At 48.8% G+C, this 21,122-nt stretch overlaps 1 protein-coding gene across 1 annotated transcript; it reads right to left on the minus strand.

The window, feature by feature from the left end:
* Positions 1–16,650: 16,650 nt before the first annotated feature.
* Positions 16,651–20,521, minus strand: CYP7A1 (cytochrome P450 family 7 subfamily A member 1). Its single transcript, XM_073676735.1, has 6 exons — positions 20,312–20,521; positions 19,634–19,874; positions 18,493–19,097; positions 18,239–18,369; positions 17,964–18,142; positions 16,651–17,212 (listed from the first exon to the last, which is right to left on the minus strand). Exons 1-6 carry the CDS (start codon positions 20,389–20,391, stop codon positions 16,913–16,915), a joined length of 1,536 nt encoding a protein of 511 aa, XP_073532836.1. The 5' UTR covers positions 20,392–20,521; the 3' UTR covers positions 16,651–16,912.
* Between the last annotated feature and the right edge of the window lie 601 nt (positions 20,522–21,122).

Genomic DNA, 21,122 nt, shown 5'->3' on the forward strand with positions numbered 1-21,122 from the left:
TGGTGACGTCACCCGCGACCAATCAGGCGGTGCCAGGTCACCGAATCAGCTGACTCCCAAACCACCAACCACGGTCCGCCATGTCACGAGCATGCTCAGTGCAGTGAATCCTGGACTTAGGCTGTAGCAGCCCTCTTTCCCTCCTCAACCTACGCTTCATGTTGCTAGGAACAAAGACCCAAGAGACAACTTGTACATGTCGTGCACCAGGTAGGCATTGGGATGTATGATGATGCTGAGCATCATCAGCCCTGGCTGGACCAGAATGGGAGACCACCAAATCCACTGATAGTTCTGAATCCATTTCAAATCCATCCTAACAGTTGCACTCTTTTGCAATTGATATGGCTGGCATTAATATTTGGAAGCGGATAATAGGTTCTACTATATATTAATTTAGATAAAAATAGTATTACATGTCATAATCTTTCAGAGACTATACTGTGCAATGTTATTGGGTCACATCCTCCCCAAGGTAAAATTAAATTAAGAAAGAAACAACATGGATTTATTTATCAGTGTAGACATTTCGGTGCGCTACTTCTTGACACTGGATGATTGGAAACATACATTTTTTTTGACTTGGTAATTTACGTAGCATGTGTATTACAATGGGGGGGTGAGGAGTAATGGAATAAAGGGTGCTGTGAAAAACATTGTTAGTTGGGTCTGTGGAAATGGGAAAGGATGTGACTGGTTCTCTTAATTCAATTTTCATAGTCTTGACCATGTCAATCAGCTGAGACTTCGTGTAAGCAATTAATGTTTATAGAAGATAGAATACAGTAGGATCGCATGAGCAGCAATATTTGCAAAAAAATTTAACTTTATTCAGATTATAAATGCAATTTAATGTTTTTTTTTAGAATCATTATATTAACAGATTAGTTTTAGGATAGGCCATCAGTGTTAGATTCGGGAGAGTCTGCCTCTTGGCTCCCCTCTGAACAGCTTTTTCGTGGGCCATAGCAGCTATGCGACCTCTGCAGTGTCTTCAATGTCTATATTTTGCCGTTAGTGTAGTCAAGGTGCAGGTAGATTGTCCACTGTGAACACTGAATGGGCACAGTGCTCACACAAACACCGCGGCCCCGCCAAAGAGTTTATTGATAGAGGTGCTAAATATAATATTATCACCAATCTAATAGTCATGGCCCATTCTAATCATAAGTCATCAATATTTTAAACCTTGCAAAATCCATTTAATATAAAATTAAATAACCTATTTTAATGGAGCTGTGACCACACAACGCTCTGTATCAATGGAAGATTTCAGAGACCCACTCATTGGATCCGTGGTGGGACCCTCAGCATTCAAAAGGTAAGGACTAGTGATGAGCGAGTACGCCTCATTAACCCTTTCGGGTTATTTTGGCGTGCTCGGCGTTTCATTCATTGTCGCCGCGCCGTGCCTGCTAGACAGCTGTGACACATGCAAAGATAGCCTGGCGAACAGGCAATCTCTGCATGTATCACAGCAGACTAACAGCCGTGACACTTGCAGGCGCGGCGACAATGAATGAAATTGCCAAGCATGCCAAGCTCATGAGCACCATTGCAAAATCCTGAATACACAGACTTGCATCTGTAACGGGTCTGGGAGGCGGAACCTCTGGGCTACTATACAAGGGAGCGGTCCTTGTAAGGGAGCGGGTGGCGACCAGGCAGGCAGTCACAGCAGGTGACCGGGACAGTCTCTGGGTGTACGGGCAGAAGGTCACGGCAAGTGATCAGGGCAGTCTCTAGGTAAAGGGTAGGTACGACCTGTGATGGCTGAACCTCCAGGTAGGCTAGCAAGGCAGATGGAGGATGTGTGCTCCCAGGTGAGCAAGCGAGAGTCTCTGGAATAGCAGGTGGTCACAGCACGTGACGGCGGAGCCTCCAGGTAGGCAAGCAGGCAGGTAGCGGAGAAGCGCTCCCAGGTGAGCGGGCAAGAGTCTGGAATAACTGGTGGTCACAGCACGTGACAGCGGAGCCTCCGGGCAGGCAAGCAGGCAGGTAGCGGAGAAGCGCTCCCAGGTGAGCGGGCAAGAGTCTGGAATAGCTGGTGGTCACAGCATGTGACAGCGGAGCCTCCGGGCAGGCAAGCAGGCAGGTAGCGGAGAAGCGCTCCCAGGTGAGCGGGCAAGTTGGTCCTTAGACAGACTGACCGGAGTTGTAAGGCAGACCGTCGGACCTCAGGCAGGCAGGCAGGTAACAGGAAATCAGGCAGGATTAGGACAGCAAGCTGGCAGGAATCTGGCAGGTAACTGGCAGGTAACTGGCAACGGGACCTGAGGGCTGAAGCAGAGTAGAACGGTGCAACAACATTGCTCGGGCACCTCCATTTTGGAGGAGGTGCCTTATATATGGTAAAGTCCTCCGGCCATTGGCCGGGGACTCCTTAGGACGGCGCGCGCGGCCCCTTTAAGAGGGAGGGAGGGCGCGCGCGCGCGCCCTAAGCACAGTGGCCGGGAAGGAGCGCGCACTGCCAGCAGAGCGGGAGAGGGACGCCGGGCACGGAGCAGAGCGGTGAGGGGAACAGCGTCCCTGCCTAGCAGAGGGCAGGGACGCCGGCACTACAGTACCCCCCCCTTTAGGCCCCCCCTTTTTTAGGCCAGATAGAAATTTAGCTAGGATGAGAGGGGCATGGATGTTCTCCCGGGGCTCCCACGTTCTCTCCTCAGGACCAAACCCCTTCCAATCTACCAGAAAAAAGGTCTTTCCTCTTACCCTTTTGGTGGCAAGAATGTTCTCTACCTCAAACTCGTCCTCAGCAGAAACCGGAGCAGGAGGCGTACCTGTAGACTTGGAAAAAGAGTTAAGCACCACGGGTTTGAGGAGAGATACATGGAAGGAGTTAGGGATCCGTAAGTTGGCCGGGAGTTTCAATTTATAGGCCACCGGGTTGATCTGACTGATGACCTCCAGAGGACCGATGAACCGAGGCCCTAACTTGTAAGAAGGTATCTTGAGTCGAACATATTTAGATGAGAGCCAGACTTTATCTCCTGGACGAAATTGTGGAGGATCCAGGCGTTTTTTGTCAGCGTGTCTTTTCATACGCTCGGATGACAGAAGGAGTGCGGACCGGGTACTCTCCCATATGGAGGAAAATTTGCTAACGAGAGATTCCGCAGCCGGGTTGTCCACAGAGGTGGAGACAGGAAAAGGAATCCGAGGATGCTGACCAAAGACTACAAAAAACGGGGATTTGGAGGAGGATTCGCTCTCGTGATTATTATAAGAGAACTCGGCCCATGGTAGGAGATCCACCCAGTCAGAATGGTGGGCATTAACGAAGTGCCAGAGGTAACTGGTCAGGTTCTGATTGATCCGCTCCACTTGACCATTGGACTGTGGGTGGTAAGCGGAAGAGAAGTCCAGGGTGACGTCTAGTAGTTTACAAGTGGCTCTCCAGAAACGTGAGGTGAACTGTACCCCACGATCCGACACGATGTGGAGGGGCAGGCCATGAAGACGGAAGATGTGGCGGATAAAGTCTTTAGCCAGCTCGGGTGCAGACGGAAGGCCTGGCAGGGGAATAAAGTGAGCCATCTTGGAAAAGCGGTCAGCGACCACCCAAATGACCGTACAACCGGCAGAGACGGGGAGATCAGTTATAAAGTCCATTGCTATATGCTGCCAGGGGGCAGCAGGTACAGGAAGCGGAAGGAAGCGTCCGGCTGGCAGACGTCTCGGGACTTTGTTGCGGGCACAGGACACACAGGCAGAAGCAAAGTCTATTATGTCCTTGTGCAGGGTAGGCCACCAATAGTGCCGGGCAATAAGCTGGAGGGTCTTTTTCTGACTGGCGTGGCCAGCTAGTTTAGATGAATGGCCCCAGTGTAGGATCTTCTCCCGATCAGGTACTGAAACAAACGTCTTACCGGGAGGGAGACGATTTAGACTCACGGGAGCCACCTGCATTACTCTGGCGGGATCGATGATATGTTTAGGTTCTTCCTCGAGATCGGACACCAGAAAGGATCGGGACAAGGCGTCTGCTTTGATGTTTTTGTCTGCCGAGCGAAAATGAAGAACAAAATCAAAGCGAGCAAAAAACAAGGACCACCGGGCTTGGCGCGGGTTAAGTCTCTGGGCATGCTGGAGGTAAGCCAAGTTCTTGTGGTCAGTGTAAATTATTACCGGATGAAGAGCCCCCTCGAGTAGGTAACGCCACTCCTCCAACGCCAGCTTGATGGCCAATAACTCTCGGTCTCCTATGGAATAGTTGCTCTCAGAAGAGGAGAAGAGTTTGGAGAAGAAGCCACAAGTTACCATTCTCCTGGAAGATGATTTTTGAGTAAGTACCGCTCCGGCTCCAGAGGAAGAGGCGTCAACTTCCAGGAAGAACTGCTTGTTGCCGTCCGGGCGATGCAGCACCGGGGCGGAAGAGAAGGCCTGTTTTAGGGAAAGAAAGGCCTCCTCTGCTTCGGGCGGCCACTCTTTGGGATTAGTACCCTTACGGGTGAGCGCGGAAATTGGGGCAGTCCGGGAAGAGAAGTGCGGGATGAAGAGGCGGTAATAGTTGGCGAAGCCCAGGAACCGTTGAATAGCCTTCAACCCCTCCGGTCGGGGCCATTTCTCGATGGCAGACAGTTTCTCAGGATCCATTTGTAGGCCGGTCTGAGAGATAATGTAGCCCAGAAACGGAAGCGAGGTCTGCTCAAAGAGGCACCTCTCATATTTAGCGTAGAGATGGTTCTGCCTGAGCCTGAGCAGGACCTGACGAACATCCCTCCGGTGAGTCTGGAGATCCGGAGAGAAGACCAAGATGTCGTCCAGGTACACCACTACGCAGGTGTAGAGAAGGTCCCGGAAGATGTCATTGACCAACTCTTGAAAGACGGCAGGAGCGTTACAGAGGCCAAAGGGCATTACCAGATATTCATAGTGGCCGTCCCGGGTGTTGAATGCCGTCTTCCATTCATCCCCCTGACGGATACGAACCAGGTTGTACGCCCCACGGAGGTCCAGTTTGGTGAAGATTCTAGCCCCCCTCAGACGATCAAATAACTCCGGAATGAGCGGAAGGGGGTACTTATTCTTCACCGTGATCTGGTTAAGGCCTCTATAGTCTATACAGGGACGGAGAGAGCCGTCCTTTTTTTTGACGAAAAAGAAGCCTGCTCCCGCCGGGGAGGTAGATTTCCGGATGAATCCCCTGGCCAGATTCTCCTCAATATATTCGGACATCGACCGGGTCTCAGCAGCGGATAATGGATAAATACGCCCACGGGGAGGAGAAGTACCAGGTAACAGGTCGATAGGGCAGTCGTATGGTCTATGAGGGGGTAGTGTTTCTGCCTCCTTTTTATTAAAGACATCAGCATAAGACCAATAAGGAATCGGAAGTCCAGGTAGATTAGCTGGGGTAGGAGAAGGACGGACGGGATGAACGGGAACCAGACAGGTCTTATGGCAGCCCTGTCCCCAGCGAAGGACTTCTCCGGTCTGCCAGTCAAGAACGGGTGCATGTTTCTGGAGCCAAGGTAGGCCTAGCAAGAGGGCGTGAGAGAGTCCAGGCAGAACATGGAAGGAGATACTTTCAGAATGCAGCATTCCCACCTGCAGAGTGATGGATTCGGTGATGAGTTGGATGGGGCGTGGTAAGAGCCCCCCATCCACGGCAGCAACAGACAAGGGTACAGCCAGAGGTTTGGTGGGGATGCGGTATTTCTCTACCAGGGACTGTGAAATAAGATTCCCGGCTGCTCCAGAGTCCAGTTGGGCTAGTTCGAAATAACGGTTCTCCCCGTAGACGATTGAAACTGACAACAGCAGGGATGGAGAGGATTTATTCTTGTCTAGGTGGACCTCTCTGAGCGAACCTAGACACAGGCGTTTCCCGACCTCTCCGGGCAGGCACGGATCCGATGCTCCTTACTGCCACAGTAGAAGCAGGTCCCCTCGGCACGGCGTAAGTCCTGACGGGTCTTGACCATCTTGGTCTGGTCGACCTGCATAGGCTCAGGAGGGTGTACCTGGTTAGAGACAGAAGGAGTGACGGGTTTCTGAAAAGTAGGAGCTAGACGTGGTAACCTCCTCTCACGGGTGACCTCTCTGGCACGCTCCTGGAACCGTAGGTCAATCCGGGTGGCAAGAGTTATTAAGTCATCGAGAGTGGTAGGAATGTCCCGACCGGCAAGTTCATCTTTAATACGGCCGGACAGGCCCTCCCAGAAGACGGAAACCAGAGCGTCGTTATCCCAGGCCAGCTCCGAGGCAAGGGTACGGAACCGTATGGCATATTGGCCCACGGTGAGACTTTCCTGACGGAGGCGTAGCAACGATGATGCGGATGAGGTCTTCCGTCCGGGTTCGTCGAAGACTTTCCGGAAAGCCGTGAGAAAAGCAGGCAAGTTGGACACCAGGGGGTCTCCTCTCTCCCATAGAGGATTTAGCCAGGCCAGGGCCTCCCTGGTGAGATGGGACATGATGAATGCAATTTTGGCTCGGTCGGAGTTAAACTGGTGGGACAATAGTTCAAAGTGCAGGGTGCACTGATTTATGAAGCCCCGAGCCTGGGCTGAGTCGCCTCCGAAGCGAGGAGGTGCAGAAAGCCGAGGTCCGGAGTAGGATATCATGGTGTTAGTGGACAGCGGAGCTGCCGGATTGCGAGACATGGCACTGGCGGAGGTTGTTGGTGGAGCAGTCAGAGTGTCCAGGCGAGTATTGACATTCCGCAGGTGACCCAGGATGGACTCCTGTTGGGACCTTTGACGGGACAGTTCATGACACAGGTCCGAGAGCGAGGGAGCTTGGGTGCCACCGGGTTCCATGGCCCGAGCAAACTGTAACGGGTCTGGGAGGCGGAACCTCTGGGCTACTATACAAGGGAGCGGTCCTTGTAAGGGAGCGGGTGGCGACCAGGCAGGCAGTCACAGCAGGTGACCGGGACAGTCTCTGGGTGTACGGGCAGAAGGTCACGGCAAGTGATCAGGGCAGTCTCTAGGTAAAGGGTAGGTACGACCTGTGATGGCTGAACCTCCAGGTAGGCTAGCAAGGCAGATGGAGGATGTGTGCTCCCAGGTGAGCAAGCGAGAGTCTCTGGAATAGCAGGTGGTCACAGCACGTGACGGCGGAGCCTCCAGGTAGGCAAGCAGGCAGGTAGCGGAGAAGCGCTCCCAGGTGAGCGGGCAAGAGTCTGGAATAACTGGTGGTCACAGCACGTGACAGCGGAGCCTCCGGGCAGGCAAGCAGGCAGGTAGCGGAGAAGCGCTCCCAGGTGAGCGTGCAAGAGTCTGGAATAGCTGGTGGTCACAGCACGTGACAGCGGAGCCTCCGGGCAGGCAAGCAGGCAGGTAGCGGAGAAGCGCTCCCAGGTGAGCGGGCAAGTTGGTCCTTAGACAGACTGACCGGAGTTGTAAGGCAGACCGTCGGACCTCAGGCAGGCAGGCAGGTAACAGGAAATCAGGCAGGATTAGGATAGCAAGCTGGCAGGAATCTGGCAGGTAACTGGCAGGTAACTGGCAACGGGACCTGAGGGCTGAAGCAGAGTAGAACGGTGCAACAACATTGCTCGGGCACCTCCATTTTGGAGGAGGTGCCTTATATATGGTAAAGTCCTCCGGCCATTGGCCGGGGACTCCTTAGGACGGCGCGCGCGGCCCCTTTAAGAGGGAGGGAGGGCGCGCGCGCGCGCCCTAAGCACAGTGGCCGGGAAGGAGCGCGCGCTGCCAGCAGAGCGGGAGAGGGACGCCGGGCATGGAGCAGAGCGGTGAGGGGAACAGCGTCCCTGCCTAGCAGAGGGCAGGGACGCCGGCACTACAGTACCCCCCCCTTTAGGCCCCCCCTTTTTTAGGCCAGATAGAAATTTAGCTAGGATGAGAGGGGCATGGATGTTCTCCCGGGGCTCCCACGTTCTCTCCTCAGGACCAAACCCCTTCCAATCTACCAGAAAAAAGGTCTTTCCTCTTACCCTTTTGGTGGCAAGAATGTTCTCTACCTCAAACTCGTCCTCAGCAGAAACCGGAGCAGGAGGCGTACCTGTAGACTTGGAAAAAGAGTTAAGCACCACGGGTTTGAGGAGAGATACATGGAAGGAGTTAGGGATCCGTAAGTTGGCCGGGAGTTTCAATTTATAGGCCACCGGGTTGATCTGACTGATGACCTCCAGAGGACCGATGAACTGAGGCCCTAACTTGTAAGAAGGTATCTTGAGTCGAACATATTTAGATGAGAGCCAGACTTTATCTCCTGGACGAAATTGTGGAGGATCCAGGCGTTTTTTGTCAGCGTGTCTTTTCATACGCTCGGATGACAGAAGGAGTGCGGACCGGGTACTCTCCCATATGGAGGAAAATTTGCTAACGAGAGATTCCGCAGCCGGGTTGTCCACAGAGGTGGAGACAGGAAAAGGAATCCGAGGATGCTGACCAAAGACTACAAAAAACGGGGATTTGGAGGAGGATTCGCTCTCGTGATTATTATAAGAGAACTCGGCCCATGGTAGGAGATCCACCCAGTCAGAATGGTGGGCATTAACGAAGTGCCGGAGGTAACTGGTCAGGTTCTGATTGATCCGCTCCACTTGACCATTGGACTGTGGGTGGTAAGCGGAAGAGAAGTCCAGGGTGACGTCTAGTAGTTTACAAGTGGCTCTCCAGAAACGTGATGTGAACTGTACCCCACGATCCGACACGATGTGGAGGGGCAGGCCATGAAGACGGAAGATGTGGCGGATAAAGTCTTTAGCCAGCTCGGGTGCAGACGGAAGGCCTGGCAGGGGAATAAAGTGAGCCATCTTGGAAAAGCGGTCAGCGACCACCCAAATGACCGTACAACCGGCAGAGACGGGGAGATCAGTTATAAAGTCCATTGCTATATGCTGCCAGGGGGCAGCAGGTACAGGAAGCGGAAGGAGGCGTCCGGCTGGCAGATGTCTCGGGACTTTGTTGCGGGCGCAGGACACACAGGCAGAAACAAAGTCTATTATGTCCTTGTGCAGGGTAGGCCACCAATAGTGCCGGGCAATAAGCTGGAGGGTCTTTTTCTGACCGGCGTGGCCAGCTAGTTTAGATGAATGGCCCCAGTGTAGGATCTTCTCCCGATCAGGTACTGAAACAAACGTCTTACCGGGAGGGAGACGATTTAGACTCACGGGAGCCACCTGCATTACTCTGGCGGGATCGATGATATGTTTAGGTTCTTCCTCGAGATCGGACACCAGAAAGGATCGGGACAAGGCGTCTGCTTTGATGTTTTTGTCTGCCGAGCGAAAATGAAGAACAAAATCAAAGCGAGCAAAAAACAAGGACCACCGGGCTTGGTGCGGGTTAAGTCTCTGGGCATGCTGGAGGTAAGCCAAGTTCTTGTGGTCAGTGTAAATTATTACCGGATGAAGAGCCCCCTCGAGTAGGTAACGCCACTCCTCCAACGCCAGCTTGATGGCCAATAACTCTCGGTCTCCTATGGAATAGTTGCGCTCAGAAGAGGAGAAGAGTTTGGAGAAGAAGCCACAAGTTACCATTCTCCTGGAAGATGATTTTTGAGTAAGTACCGCTCCGGCTCCAGAGGAAGAGGCGTCAACTTCCAGGAAGAACTGCTTGTTGCCGTCCGGGCGATGCAGCACCGGGGCGGAAGAGAAGGCCTGTTTTAGGGAAAGAAAGGCCTCCTCTGCTTCGGGCGGCCACTCTTTGGGATTAGTACCCTTACGGGTGAGCGCGGAAATTGGGGCAGTCCGGGAAGAGAAGTGCGGGATGAAGAGGCGGTAATAGTTGGCGAAGCCCAGGAACCGTTGAATAGCCTTCAACCCCTCCGGTCGGGGCCATTTCTCGATGGCAGACAGTTTCTCAGGATCCATTTGTAGGCCGGTCTGAGAGATAATGTAGCCCAGAAACGGAAGCGAGGTCTGTTCAAAGAGGCACTTCTCATATTTAGCGTAGAGATGGTTCTGCCTGAGCCTGAGCAGGACCTGACGAACATCCCTCCGGTGAGTCTGGAGATCCGGAGAGAAGACCAAGATGTCGTCCAGGTACACCACTACGCAGGAGTAGAGAAGGTCCCGGAAGATGTCATTGACCAACTCTTGAAAGACGGCAGGAGCGTTACAGAGGCCAAAGGGCATTACCAGATATTCATAGTGGCCGTCCCGGGTGTTGAATGCCGTCTTCCATTCATCCCCCTGATGGATACGAACCAGGTTGTACGCCCCACGGAGGTCCAGTTTGGTGAAGATTCTAGCCCCCCTCAGACGATCAAATAACTCCGGAATGAGCGGAAGGGGGTACTTATTCTTCACCGTGATCTGGTTAAGGCCTCTATAGTCTATACAGGGACGGAGAGAGCCGTCCTTTTTTTTGACGAAAAAGAAGCCTGCTCCCGCCGGGGAGGTAGATTTCCGGATGAATCCCCTGGCCAGATTCTCCTCAATATATTCGGACATCGACCGGGTCTCAGCAGCGGATAATGGATAAATACGCCCACGGGGAGGAGAAGTACCAGGTAACAGGTCGATAGGGCAGTCGTATGGTCTATGAGGGGGTAGTGTTTCTGCCTCCTTTTTATTAAAGACATCAGCATAAGACCAATAAGGAATCGGAAGTCCAGGTAGATTAGCTGGGGTAGGAGAAGGACGGACGGGATGAACGGGAACCAGACAGGTCTTATGGCAGCCCTGTCCCCAGCGAAGGACTTCTCCGGTCTGCCAGTCAAGAACGGGTGCATGTTTCTGGAGCCAAGGTAGGCCTAGCAAGAGGGCGTGAGAGAGTCCAGGCAGAACATGGAAGGAGATACTTTCAGAATGCAGCATTCCCACCTGCAGAGTGATGGATTCGGTGATGAGTTGGATGGGGCGTGGTAAGAGCCCCCCATCCACGGCAGCAACAGACAAGGGTACAGCCAGAGGTTTGGTGGGGATGCGGTATTTCTCTACCAGGGACTGTGAAATAAGATTCCCGGCTGCTCCAGAGTCCAGTTGGGCTAGTTCGAAATAACGGTTCTCCCCGTAGACGATTGAAACTGACAACAGCAGGGATGGAGAGGATTTATTCTTGTCTAGGTGGACCTCTCTGAGCGAACCTAGACACAGGCGTTTCCCGACCTCTCCGGGCAGGCACGGATCCGATGCTCCTTACTGCCACAGTAGAAGCAGGTCCGCTCGGCACGGCGTAAGTCCTGACGGGTCTTGACCATCTTGGTCTGGTCGACCTGCATAGGCTCAGGAGGGTGTACCTGGTTAGAGACAGAAGGAGTGACGGGTTTCTGAAAAGTAGGAGCTAGACGTGGTAACCTCCTCTCACGGGTGACCTCTCTGGCACGCTCCTGGAACCGTAGGTCAATCCGGGTGGCAAGAGTTATTAAGTCATCGAGAGTGGTAGGAATGTCCCGACCGGCAAGTTCATCTTTAATACGGCCGGACAGGCCCTCCCAGAAGACGGAAACCAGAGCGTCGTTATCCCAGGCCAGCTCCGAGGCAAGGGTACGGAACCGTATGGCATATTGGCCCACGGTGAGACTTTCCTGACGGAGGCGTAGCAACGATGATGCGGATGAGGTCTTCCGTCCGGGTTCGTCGAAGACTTTCCGGAAAGCCGTGAGAAAAGCAGGCAAGTTGGACACCAGGGGTCTCCTCTCTCCCATAGAGGATTTAGCCAGGCCAGGGCCTCCCCGGTGAGATGGGACATGATGAATGCAATTTTGGCTCGGTCGGAGTTAAACTGGTGGGACAATAGTTCAAAGTGCAGGGTGCACTGATTTATGAAGCCCCGAGCCTGGGCTGAGTCGCCTCCGAAGCGAGGAGGTGCAGAAAGCCGAGGTCCGGAGTAGGATATCATGGTGTTAGTGGACAGCGGAGCTGCCGGATTGCGAGACATGGCACTGGCGGAGGTTGTTGGTGGAGCAGTCAGAGTGTCCAGGCGAGTATTGACATTCCGCAGGTGACCCAGGATGGACTCCTGTTGGGACCTTTGACGGGACAGTTCATGACACAGGTCCGAGAGCGAGGGAGCTTGGGTGCCACCGGGTTCCATGGCCCGAGCAAACTGTAACGGGTCTGGGAGGCGGAACCTCTGGGCTACTATACAAGGGAGCGGTCCTTGTAAGGGAGCGGGTGGCGACCAGGCAGGCAGTCACAGCAGGTGACCGGGACAGTCTCTGGGTGTACGGGCAGAAGGTCACGGCAAGTGATCAGGGCAGTCTCTAGGTAAAGGGTAGGTACGACCTGTGATGGCTGAACCTCCAGGTAGGCTAGCAAGGCAGATGGAGGATGTGTGCTCCCAGGTGAGCAAGCGAGAGTCTCTGGAATAGCAGGTGGTCACAGCACGTGACGGCGGAGCCTCCAGGTAGGCAAGCAGGCAGGTAGCGGAGAAGCGCTCCCAGGTGAGCGGGCAAGAGTCTGGAATAACTGGTGGTCACAGCACGTGACAGCGGAGCCTCCGGGCAGGCAAGCAGGCAGGTAGCGGAGAAGCGCTCCCAGGTGAGCGGGCAAGAGTCTGGAATAGCTGGTGGTCACAGCACGTGACAGCGGAGCCTCCGGGCAGGCAAGCAGGCAGGTAGCGGAGAAGCGCTCCCAGGTGAGCGGGCAAGTTGGTCCTTAGACAGACTGACCGGAGTTGTAAGGCAGACCGTCGGACCTCAGGCAGGCAGGCAGGTAACAGGAAATCAGGCAGGATTAGGATAGCAAGCTGGCAGGAATCTGGCAGGTAACTGGCAGGTAACTGGCAACGGGACCTGAGGGCTGAAGCAGAGTAGAACGGTGCAACAACATTGCTCGGGCACCTCCATTTTGGAGGAGGTGCCTTATATATGGTAAAGTCCTCCGGCCATTGGCCGGGGACTCCTTAGGACGGCGCGCGCGGCCCCTTTAAGAGGGAGGGAGGGCGCGCGCGCGCGCCCTAAGCACAGTGGCCGGGAAGGAGCGCGCGCTGCCAGCAGAGCGGGAGAGGGACGCCGGGCACGGAGCAGAGCGGTGAGGGGAACAGCGTCCCTGCCTAGCAGAGGGCAGGGACGCCGGCACTACAGCATCTACAATGTGTCACTTGTAATACTGATATCTTCTTAAAGTGGAATTGGTCTCTGTACCCTCTACACCCAGGGTTGTACATAGAAATCATGGGGCCCTATAGCAGAAATCCTAATTGTCTCCCCCCAAAAAGAACTAACAAAAAAAACAAAACATAAACTTATATTCGGCAGGGGTCACTGAAGAGCATGTTTCACAACTTAGAAGCCTTCCTACTGAAGCCCCTTCACATTCCCACGCACTAAGGCACCCCTTTCAAAGACCCCATAAAGTTTGATGTCAACAAAAGTGCCCTCCAAACACAGTATGATAACCCCATATTGAATTTCTCCACAGTACCCTCCACATGCACAGTATGATGACCCTACCATACCCCCCGCCTCAAAGTATGATACCCCCACAGTGACCCCAACACAGTATGATGGCCCCGACACAGCCCTCCACACATTATGATGGCACCCGCAGTCTTCCATACAGTATAATGGCCCCCCATATAGTATGAAGGCCCTTCAAACAGTATGATCGCCCCAGCACAACCCTCCAAACAGTATGATGAATCCTACACAACCTTTCACACTGTATAATGCACACACAAAGTATAATGGCCCCCACTTGCCCTTCAAACAATATAATGGCCCAAAACATAGTCCTTCAAAAAGTATATGGGTGCTCACATAAACTTCCACACAGTATGATGGGCCTCAAAAACCTTCTGCACTGTATAATAGCCCTCCAAACAGTATAATGGCCCCCACATAACCCTCCAAACAGTATAATGTCCTCCCATATACAGTGCCTACAAGTAGTATTCAACCCCCTGCAGATTTAGCTGGTTGACACATGCGGAATTAACTTGGCATTGTGACATTTGTACTGTAGATCAGCCTGGAAGTGGGAAATGCACTGCAGCAAATTTTGTTTTTGTTTTTGTTTTTTTGTTTTTTTAAAAACGTGAAAAGTTAATTCAGAGTGTCATTTATTATTCAACCCCTCAAACCACAAGAATTCTGTTTGGTCCCCCAAAAGTATTAAGAAGTAGTTCAGGCACCAAGAATAATGAGCTTCACATGTGTGGATTAAAGATCTCTTTTGCCAGCCTTTTCTGACTATTTAAGACCCTCCCCAAACTTGTGAACAGCACTCAGACATGGTCAACATGGGAAAGACAAAGGAGCATTCCAAGGCCATCAGAGACAAGATCGTGGAGGGTCACAAGGCTGGCAAGGGGTACAAAACCCTTTCCAAGGAGTTGGGCCTACCTATCTCCACTGTTGGGAGCATCATCTGTAAGTGGAAGGCTTATGGAACTACTGTTAGCCTTCCACGACCTGGACAGCTTTTGAAAGTGTCCTCCCGTGCCGAGGCCAGGCTTGTCCGAAGAGTCAAGGCTAACCCAAGGAAACAAGGAAGGAGCTCCGGGAAGATCTCATGGCAGTGGGGACATTAGTTTCAGTCAATACCATAAGTAACGTACTCCACCGCAATGGTCTCCGTTCCAGACGAGCCTGTATGGTACCTTTACTTTCAAAGCGTCATGTCAAGGCTCGTCTACAGTTTGCTCATGATCACTTGGAGGACTCTGAGACAGACTGGTTCAAAGTTCTATGGTCTGATGAGACCAAGATCGAGATCTTTGGTGCCAACCACACACGTGACGTTTGGAGACTGGATGGCACTGCATACGACCCCAAGAATACCATCCCTACAGTCAAGCATGGTGGTGGCAGCATCATGCTGTGGGGCTGTTTCTCAGCCAAGGGGCCTGGCCATCTGGTCCGCATCCATGGGAAGATGGATAGCACGGCCTACCTGGAGATTTTGGCCAAGAACCTCCGCTCCTCCATCAAGGATCTTAAGATGGGTCGTAATTTCATCTTCCAACAAGACAACGACCCAAAGCACACAGCCAAGAAAACCAAGGCGTGTTTCAAGAGGGAAAAAGTCAAGGTGTTGGAGTGGCCTAGTCAGTCTCCTGACCTTAACCCAATTGAAAACTTGTGGAAGGAGCTCAAGAATGAAGTCCACATGAGACACCCAAAGAACCTAGATAACTTGGAGAAGATCTGCATGGAGGAGTGGGCCAAGATAACTCCACAGACCTGTGCCGGCCTGATCAGGTCTTATAAAAGACGATTATTAGCTGTAATTGCAAACAAGGGTTATTCCACAAAATATTAAACATAGGGGTTGTATAATAATTGACCCACACTTTTATGTTTAAAATTTAATAAAATTCAACTGAGCAACATAACTTTTTGGTTTGCAAGATTTATGCTTCTGTTCATAAAACCTACTCTCGTTTGCAGTTTGAAGGCTCTAACTTATTTGCATCTTATCAAACCAGCTAAATCTGCAGGGGGTTGAATACTACTTGTAGGCACTGTATCCCTCCAAATAGGATAATTTCCCCCATAAAGCCTTCCAAATAGGATTATGGCCCCCACATAGCCCTCCAAATAGGATAATGGCCCCCACATAGCACTCCAAATTGGATAGTGGCCACCACACAGCCCTCCAAATCGAGTACTGGTCCCCACATAGCCCTCCAAATAGGATAATGGCACCCACATAGTCCTCCAAAGAGAATACTGGCCCCTATAAAGCCCACCAAACAGAATACTGGCCCCCACCTAGCCCTCCAAATAGGATACTGGCCTCCACATAGCCCTCCAAATAGGATACTGGCCCCCACATTGCCCTAAAAATAGGATAATGGCCCCCACACAGCCCTCCAAATAGGATAATGACCCCCATAATGATTTAAAGTAAAAATAATCACTTCTCCCACGCTGCTCTGGTCTCTGCATTGTGTGGTCTGAAGCTCTGTACAATGGGCGCGATGTAGTGAGGGCGCCCACTGCTCCAAGATGTTAGATGCACAGGGAGAATGATGGAGGAGGGAGCTGATGGCTCCCTGTTCCATCATTGCTTTCAACTGGATCTGCATCTATGATGCAGATATATTTTAAAGTGTGATGCCTGTATGCCACTATCTATACCTCAAAGGACCTGGATGCAACTGCTACCTTTGCACCCGCTGTAGTTGTGCTCCAGATTCAGGTCTTATCATAGAGAGAAACGTTTCTTTTTTTTCCTATATCAGTGTGCTTTCCCTCTATAAAGCGTTCAGTTCTTGTTGTCATATAAGCTGCTCCAGAGCGCAACAATGATTCCAATAATGAAATGCATTTATTAAAAACAGCAATTTGTTTATTTACAATTAATTGTATTACAGAACAGAAATAAGTCCAGACGTATTTTCTATACAATTGATAGCATTTTATAATACAGTACCCGGTTGTGTAATAGTCAAAATGAAATGTGGCAAACAGATACATAAACAGACTCATTCATTAATTAATTGAATAGAGTAATATTTCCGATATATGTAATCAACAATTATTATATACAATAGGATTTATAGTTAAAACACTATAAACACTTATAGATATAACACAAAATCATGTCTCACAGTGCATAACTTAAAAAGATACCTACAAAATATACATCGTTTTACCAACTCCAAAAGTTCATATTACCGCCTTCTCCAGTCTGCCAGGTTTCTAATTTTTATAGCAAGAATTATGTAGTCTGCAGCACTAAATAAAAATGAAAACCTGATGGACCCCATGGATGTATTCATCGCTGTCATGACTCCATAATGGTTATGTCAACCAAACCTTGGTCCGCTCTTTAGTGACTGCTTTGTATATTCCACATTAACTAAACCTTCTATTTTATAATGAATGTACAACTTTTATTACATGAAATAATGGTGAGTATATATCATGCACTGCTGATATAAGAAATATGTTCTGTACATCCTCATTTATATTAATGAGAATTAATAAGTAAAACGCTGGGCTCCATGACTGCTGGGAAGATATCTTACAATAGTCATCGGTGTGTTCTGCAGGGCACTGGCACCTGGGGGTTTCTGCAATTATCTACTTTGGGCAGATTAATTTAATAGACTTTTAGTTTGTATTTGAAATCAACATCATGGGTTGGCTGTAAGATGCCTAGGCCTGCACGGGACTGATCTAGGGATGGAGATTTTACATTTTTATCTACAAGTTCCATCTCGAAGTAAGAAATCATCAGAGTCACCAACTGTTTGATCTCATGCACTGCAAATTGTCGTCCAGGACACTTGGTTTTCCCAGACCCGAATGGCAGGTAGTAATATTTTAATTTCTTTCCTTTAAGGTAAAAATCTGTCTTTTCTTTTCCATTCTCATCCAGGTACCGATCATATTTAAATGCCTGAAAAATAAAGATATAAAAACATAAGGACAAATCTGAAATTCATAAACAAGAACGCTCATTCAACCAACAGCTATGTCTCCCAACTCGCCCATAAGCATGAATGTTCAGCTCAGCCGAGTGTTCATGTGTTCTCTACGGGAAGAACATAATAAGCCGGTGCCAGGCTCATCTGGCAGAGGCATACCTGTCGGCATAATGAAAGCATTGGTTGGAAAAAAATTAAAACAGCCCAATCCTTATCTCCTCTGACATCATCTGTAGAGAGAGACTAATCAGGACCCTATACACATTAGACGTCTGAAAATCGTTTGGCTCAGTTTTATCTAATGTGTATGGCGCCTTTACTTCTTCTGTATACTCCCTGTTTAGGACAATTTTGTATAGATATCAGTGATGATCAAACGTGCTCGGATAAGGGGTTAACTGAACATGCTCAAGTACTAACCGAGAATCTTCGGCGTGCTCTTATATTGAGTCCCGGCGTCTGCATGCTTTGCGGCTGTTAGTCAGCCTCAACACATGAGGATTCCCTATCAAACAGGCAACCCCTGCATGTGTTGAGGCTGTCAAACAGCCATAAATCATGCAGACGCAGGGACTCAGATATAATATACGAGCACGTCGGAGATACTCGGATAACACCCGAACGTGCTCGGATAACCCCTTATCCGAGCACGTTCACGCATCACTAATAGATATGGTATTGGTAGTCAAATAATGGTCTGGAAATATACAAAGTAATACTCACAAAAGGGTCCTCATAAACCTCAGGATCCAGGTGAACAGTCTGGGGGTAGAAAGCAACAATGTCATCTTTACGGATGGAATATGCCCCTTTTTCTTCCAGTTGTAGGGTAAAATTCTCCTTGGCCACTCTGATGTTGAGAGATGCACTGGATAGCCTCATTGATTCCTTGATTATGCTGTCTGTATAAGAAACGACAAGAAGAAATATAATTTAGAGATTGTATTAGTATCAGACACAGAAAAGCATGGATAACCTATCACCGGTGTAAAATTTACCTAAAACGGGCATATCATCAAGCTGATGGCGATTCAGGAAAATGTGCTTGTCATCAAAGGTCACTTTCTGAGAAGCGTTTTCCAAAACCTGGCTGATTTCATCAGTGGCTGCCTTCATGGCTTTTGGGCATCTGTTTAATTTTAATAAAATGTTATTAATTATTCAGAAATGAGCAGATAATATATAACACATGGATGGTACAAGGCAAGCAATAGTCAAGCAGTATTTATAGGAATGCAGTGATTAGTCTTACCTAAGGAGGTAAAAAACACACCAGAAAGCTGCCGGGAGGGTGTTGGCGAGAGATGCCCAGAGGAGTGCCAAGTGGGTCTTTGCCTTATCTGCATCATTTAGAGTGGAAACGGTGTCGTTCAAATACATCCTAAGGGTGACAATGTCTGAGAGGTTGATTCTTTCCCTAAGTTTTTCATGGAGCAGACCATTTGCTAGTTTCTCCCTGGCATTGTGAGCTGATTTGAAGACATGTATGGGGAGACCTGCTACTAGCGCAGGGAAGATCTTGTCGAATTCTTTGAAGTTTTCAATGGCGTTGAGTATGAGTGCTCTTTGTGCTTCCTGTCTAGCTAGACTCTTGTCATTCTTAGCATTTAACTCTTTGCCAAAAAGAGTCAAGTAACTGGACTCAAACATCACTCGGTAACAGAAGGCGTAGAGTCCATCGTTTTTCCATTCGCTTGTTTTGGGTGCAATAGTCTGCATCATTGCATGTTGGAGATTCTCCATCATGGCGGTTATAATAGCATCCAGCGCATCTCCCTGCATTGTCTTATTGAAGGTTTCGTGTATATTTTCAGTGGTTCTACCATCAACGGGATTCATGCTGCTGTGTCCAAATGCCTGGTAGAGAACACAGTTTATTCTAATTAATACTCAAAAATACTCAAAAGCAAATCTAGTTAATATACAATAAGGACGACAATAAAGAAAAAGCAAAAATACTCAAAAGCAATACTGCAACATGAATATAAAAAATCAACTGGGACTATATCTATATGCAGTCACTAATGATTGCATTAACACATGCCCACTGCAGAACCACGTGGAGAGAACCTGTATGATGCCGAATCACCCAGAAGCTTTCGGTGCTTCTATAGGATGATTGCTGTATAAATATAATGAAATACTGAAATATTTCCAACTACACAGACTTTATTGTAGAGAAGGTTTATTTCCAGCTATAGTTTATTTAATAAATTGTGAAATATTTATTCCCAATAAATAATTGTAATTTCCATAAGCGTATGAAAGGCTGGCATTTACAGTCAATGAATTGTTACAATGTAACTACGTGGTTTCTTAAGATAACATTCAAATGGTTATTATCTGATATTAGAGTATTGCACTGTAAAAGAAGTCATTATCTCATACTTTACCTTGGCAGATGTTGCATAGTGGAATTTCTGCCAATCAAAGTGTCGACCATGACGCATTACGGCATTAAAGGAAAATGGGTCAGTCACAAAATGGACAAATGTTCCGGCAATTTTGGAAGTGAAGACATCTCCATATTTTTTCTGCCTTGATCTGAGAAACTCTAGAGGGTTGGCACCAAACTGCAAGGCACATCCGAGGTAGGGAATTAAGCCATTTTCCAGAGGTGGCTCTCCTGGTTGCCTAAAATGGTAGAAACAAATATACACATGTATGTATTAGCTCACTGACCTATATAATCACATTGAATGTTGATATTGCAGGGTTACATAGCCATTATTTACTTAACTTGCTTTTTTTCTGGCCAAATACATGTTGTACTGACCATTACACAGAGGGTCAACTAAACAGCTGAAGTCAAATATTTGATAAAGGTGGACACTCAGTTATTGGCACGTTAATTACCATACTTTTTTTTTTTCATTATTTTTTTTTGTTTAAGTAATATATAAATAAATTAATTGCATCTTAAAACAGACAGATGGCAGAAGTGTCAATTTCTATCTATACATTTGGTACAAAGCATGTAATCACTAGATATAAAAATATATATTATTATTAATAATAAATAATAATAATAATTAATAATAATAATAAAACAAATAATTTGTTTTTCTTACCGTCTTCTAATGCCAACGATAAGCCAGAAGAAACAGCACAAAGCCACAACTAATCCCCATATCAGTGAAATAGTCAGCATCTTTTCAGGTATAGCCTTGATATAGGCTGGAAAGTGGAGCACACTTAGCTAAAAGCCAAAAGCACTGCTGCTACAGGATAGTGGATGCCACTTATATATACCCAAAACTAAAGAGGGCTGTTTGACTATTGAACTCTAGTAGCCATGAAAAAAGGTATTAATTAACCTCTCCACCAATGGTAAGCTTGCTTTTGTAGCCCTCACAGGTATCTGTAAAAATTAAAAGAAAAAAAAAATCATCCTAGACCATTGCAGAAATGGCCTTGACCGTAGTCCATAGGTATGTGATGAGTTTCCAGTGTAAGCAAAGAGTTGTAATAATAGATAATTTGAAGGTCTCTTGGGTGTGTGCTTAAACTCTCATGCAAGTATACTACATGCCGACTATAGTTCAAGTCCAGCGGTTACTGTAGAGCAAATTCAAAGACATGCAGGTCTATTGTGTGTCTTTTTCTGTGTGTGTCTGTCTATACATGTAGATTTGTAACTTGTGCAAACACCTAGATTTCTTTGTTATGTATTTTAAACCATTTCTGAACAATTTTGATATGGTGGAAGGGTGGATTACTGAGCTGAAGAGGACATTAAAGAATACAGTTTCCATGAAGGGGTCTACTTGACGTGCAATAATGTTTAGGTGGGTGGTATATGTCAAAGTAACATCCAAATGAACATCAGTCTGAGCAACACTCCGCAAATTACATATGATATGTAAATATGAAATCTCCACT

Source organism: Phyllobates terribilis, unplaced genomic scaffold, assembly GCF_046119375.1.
Source record: "Phyllobates terribilis strain yellow unplaced genomic scaffold, ASM4611937v1 Scaffold_4__5_contigs__length_816908805, whole genome shotgun sequence".
Taxonomy (NCBI): Eukaryota; Metazoa; Chordata; class Amphibia; order Anura; family Dendrobatidae; genus Phyllobates; species Phyllobates terribilis.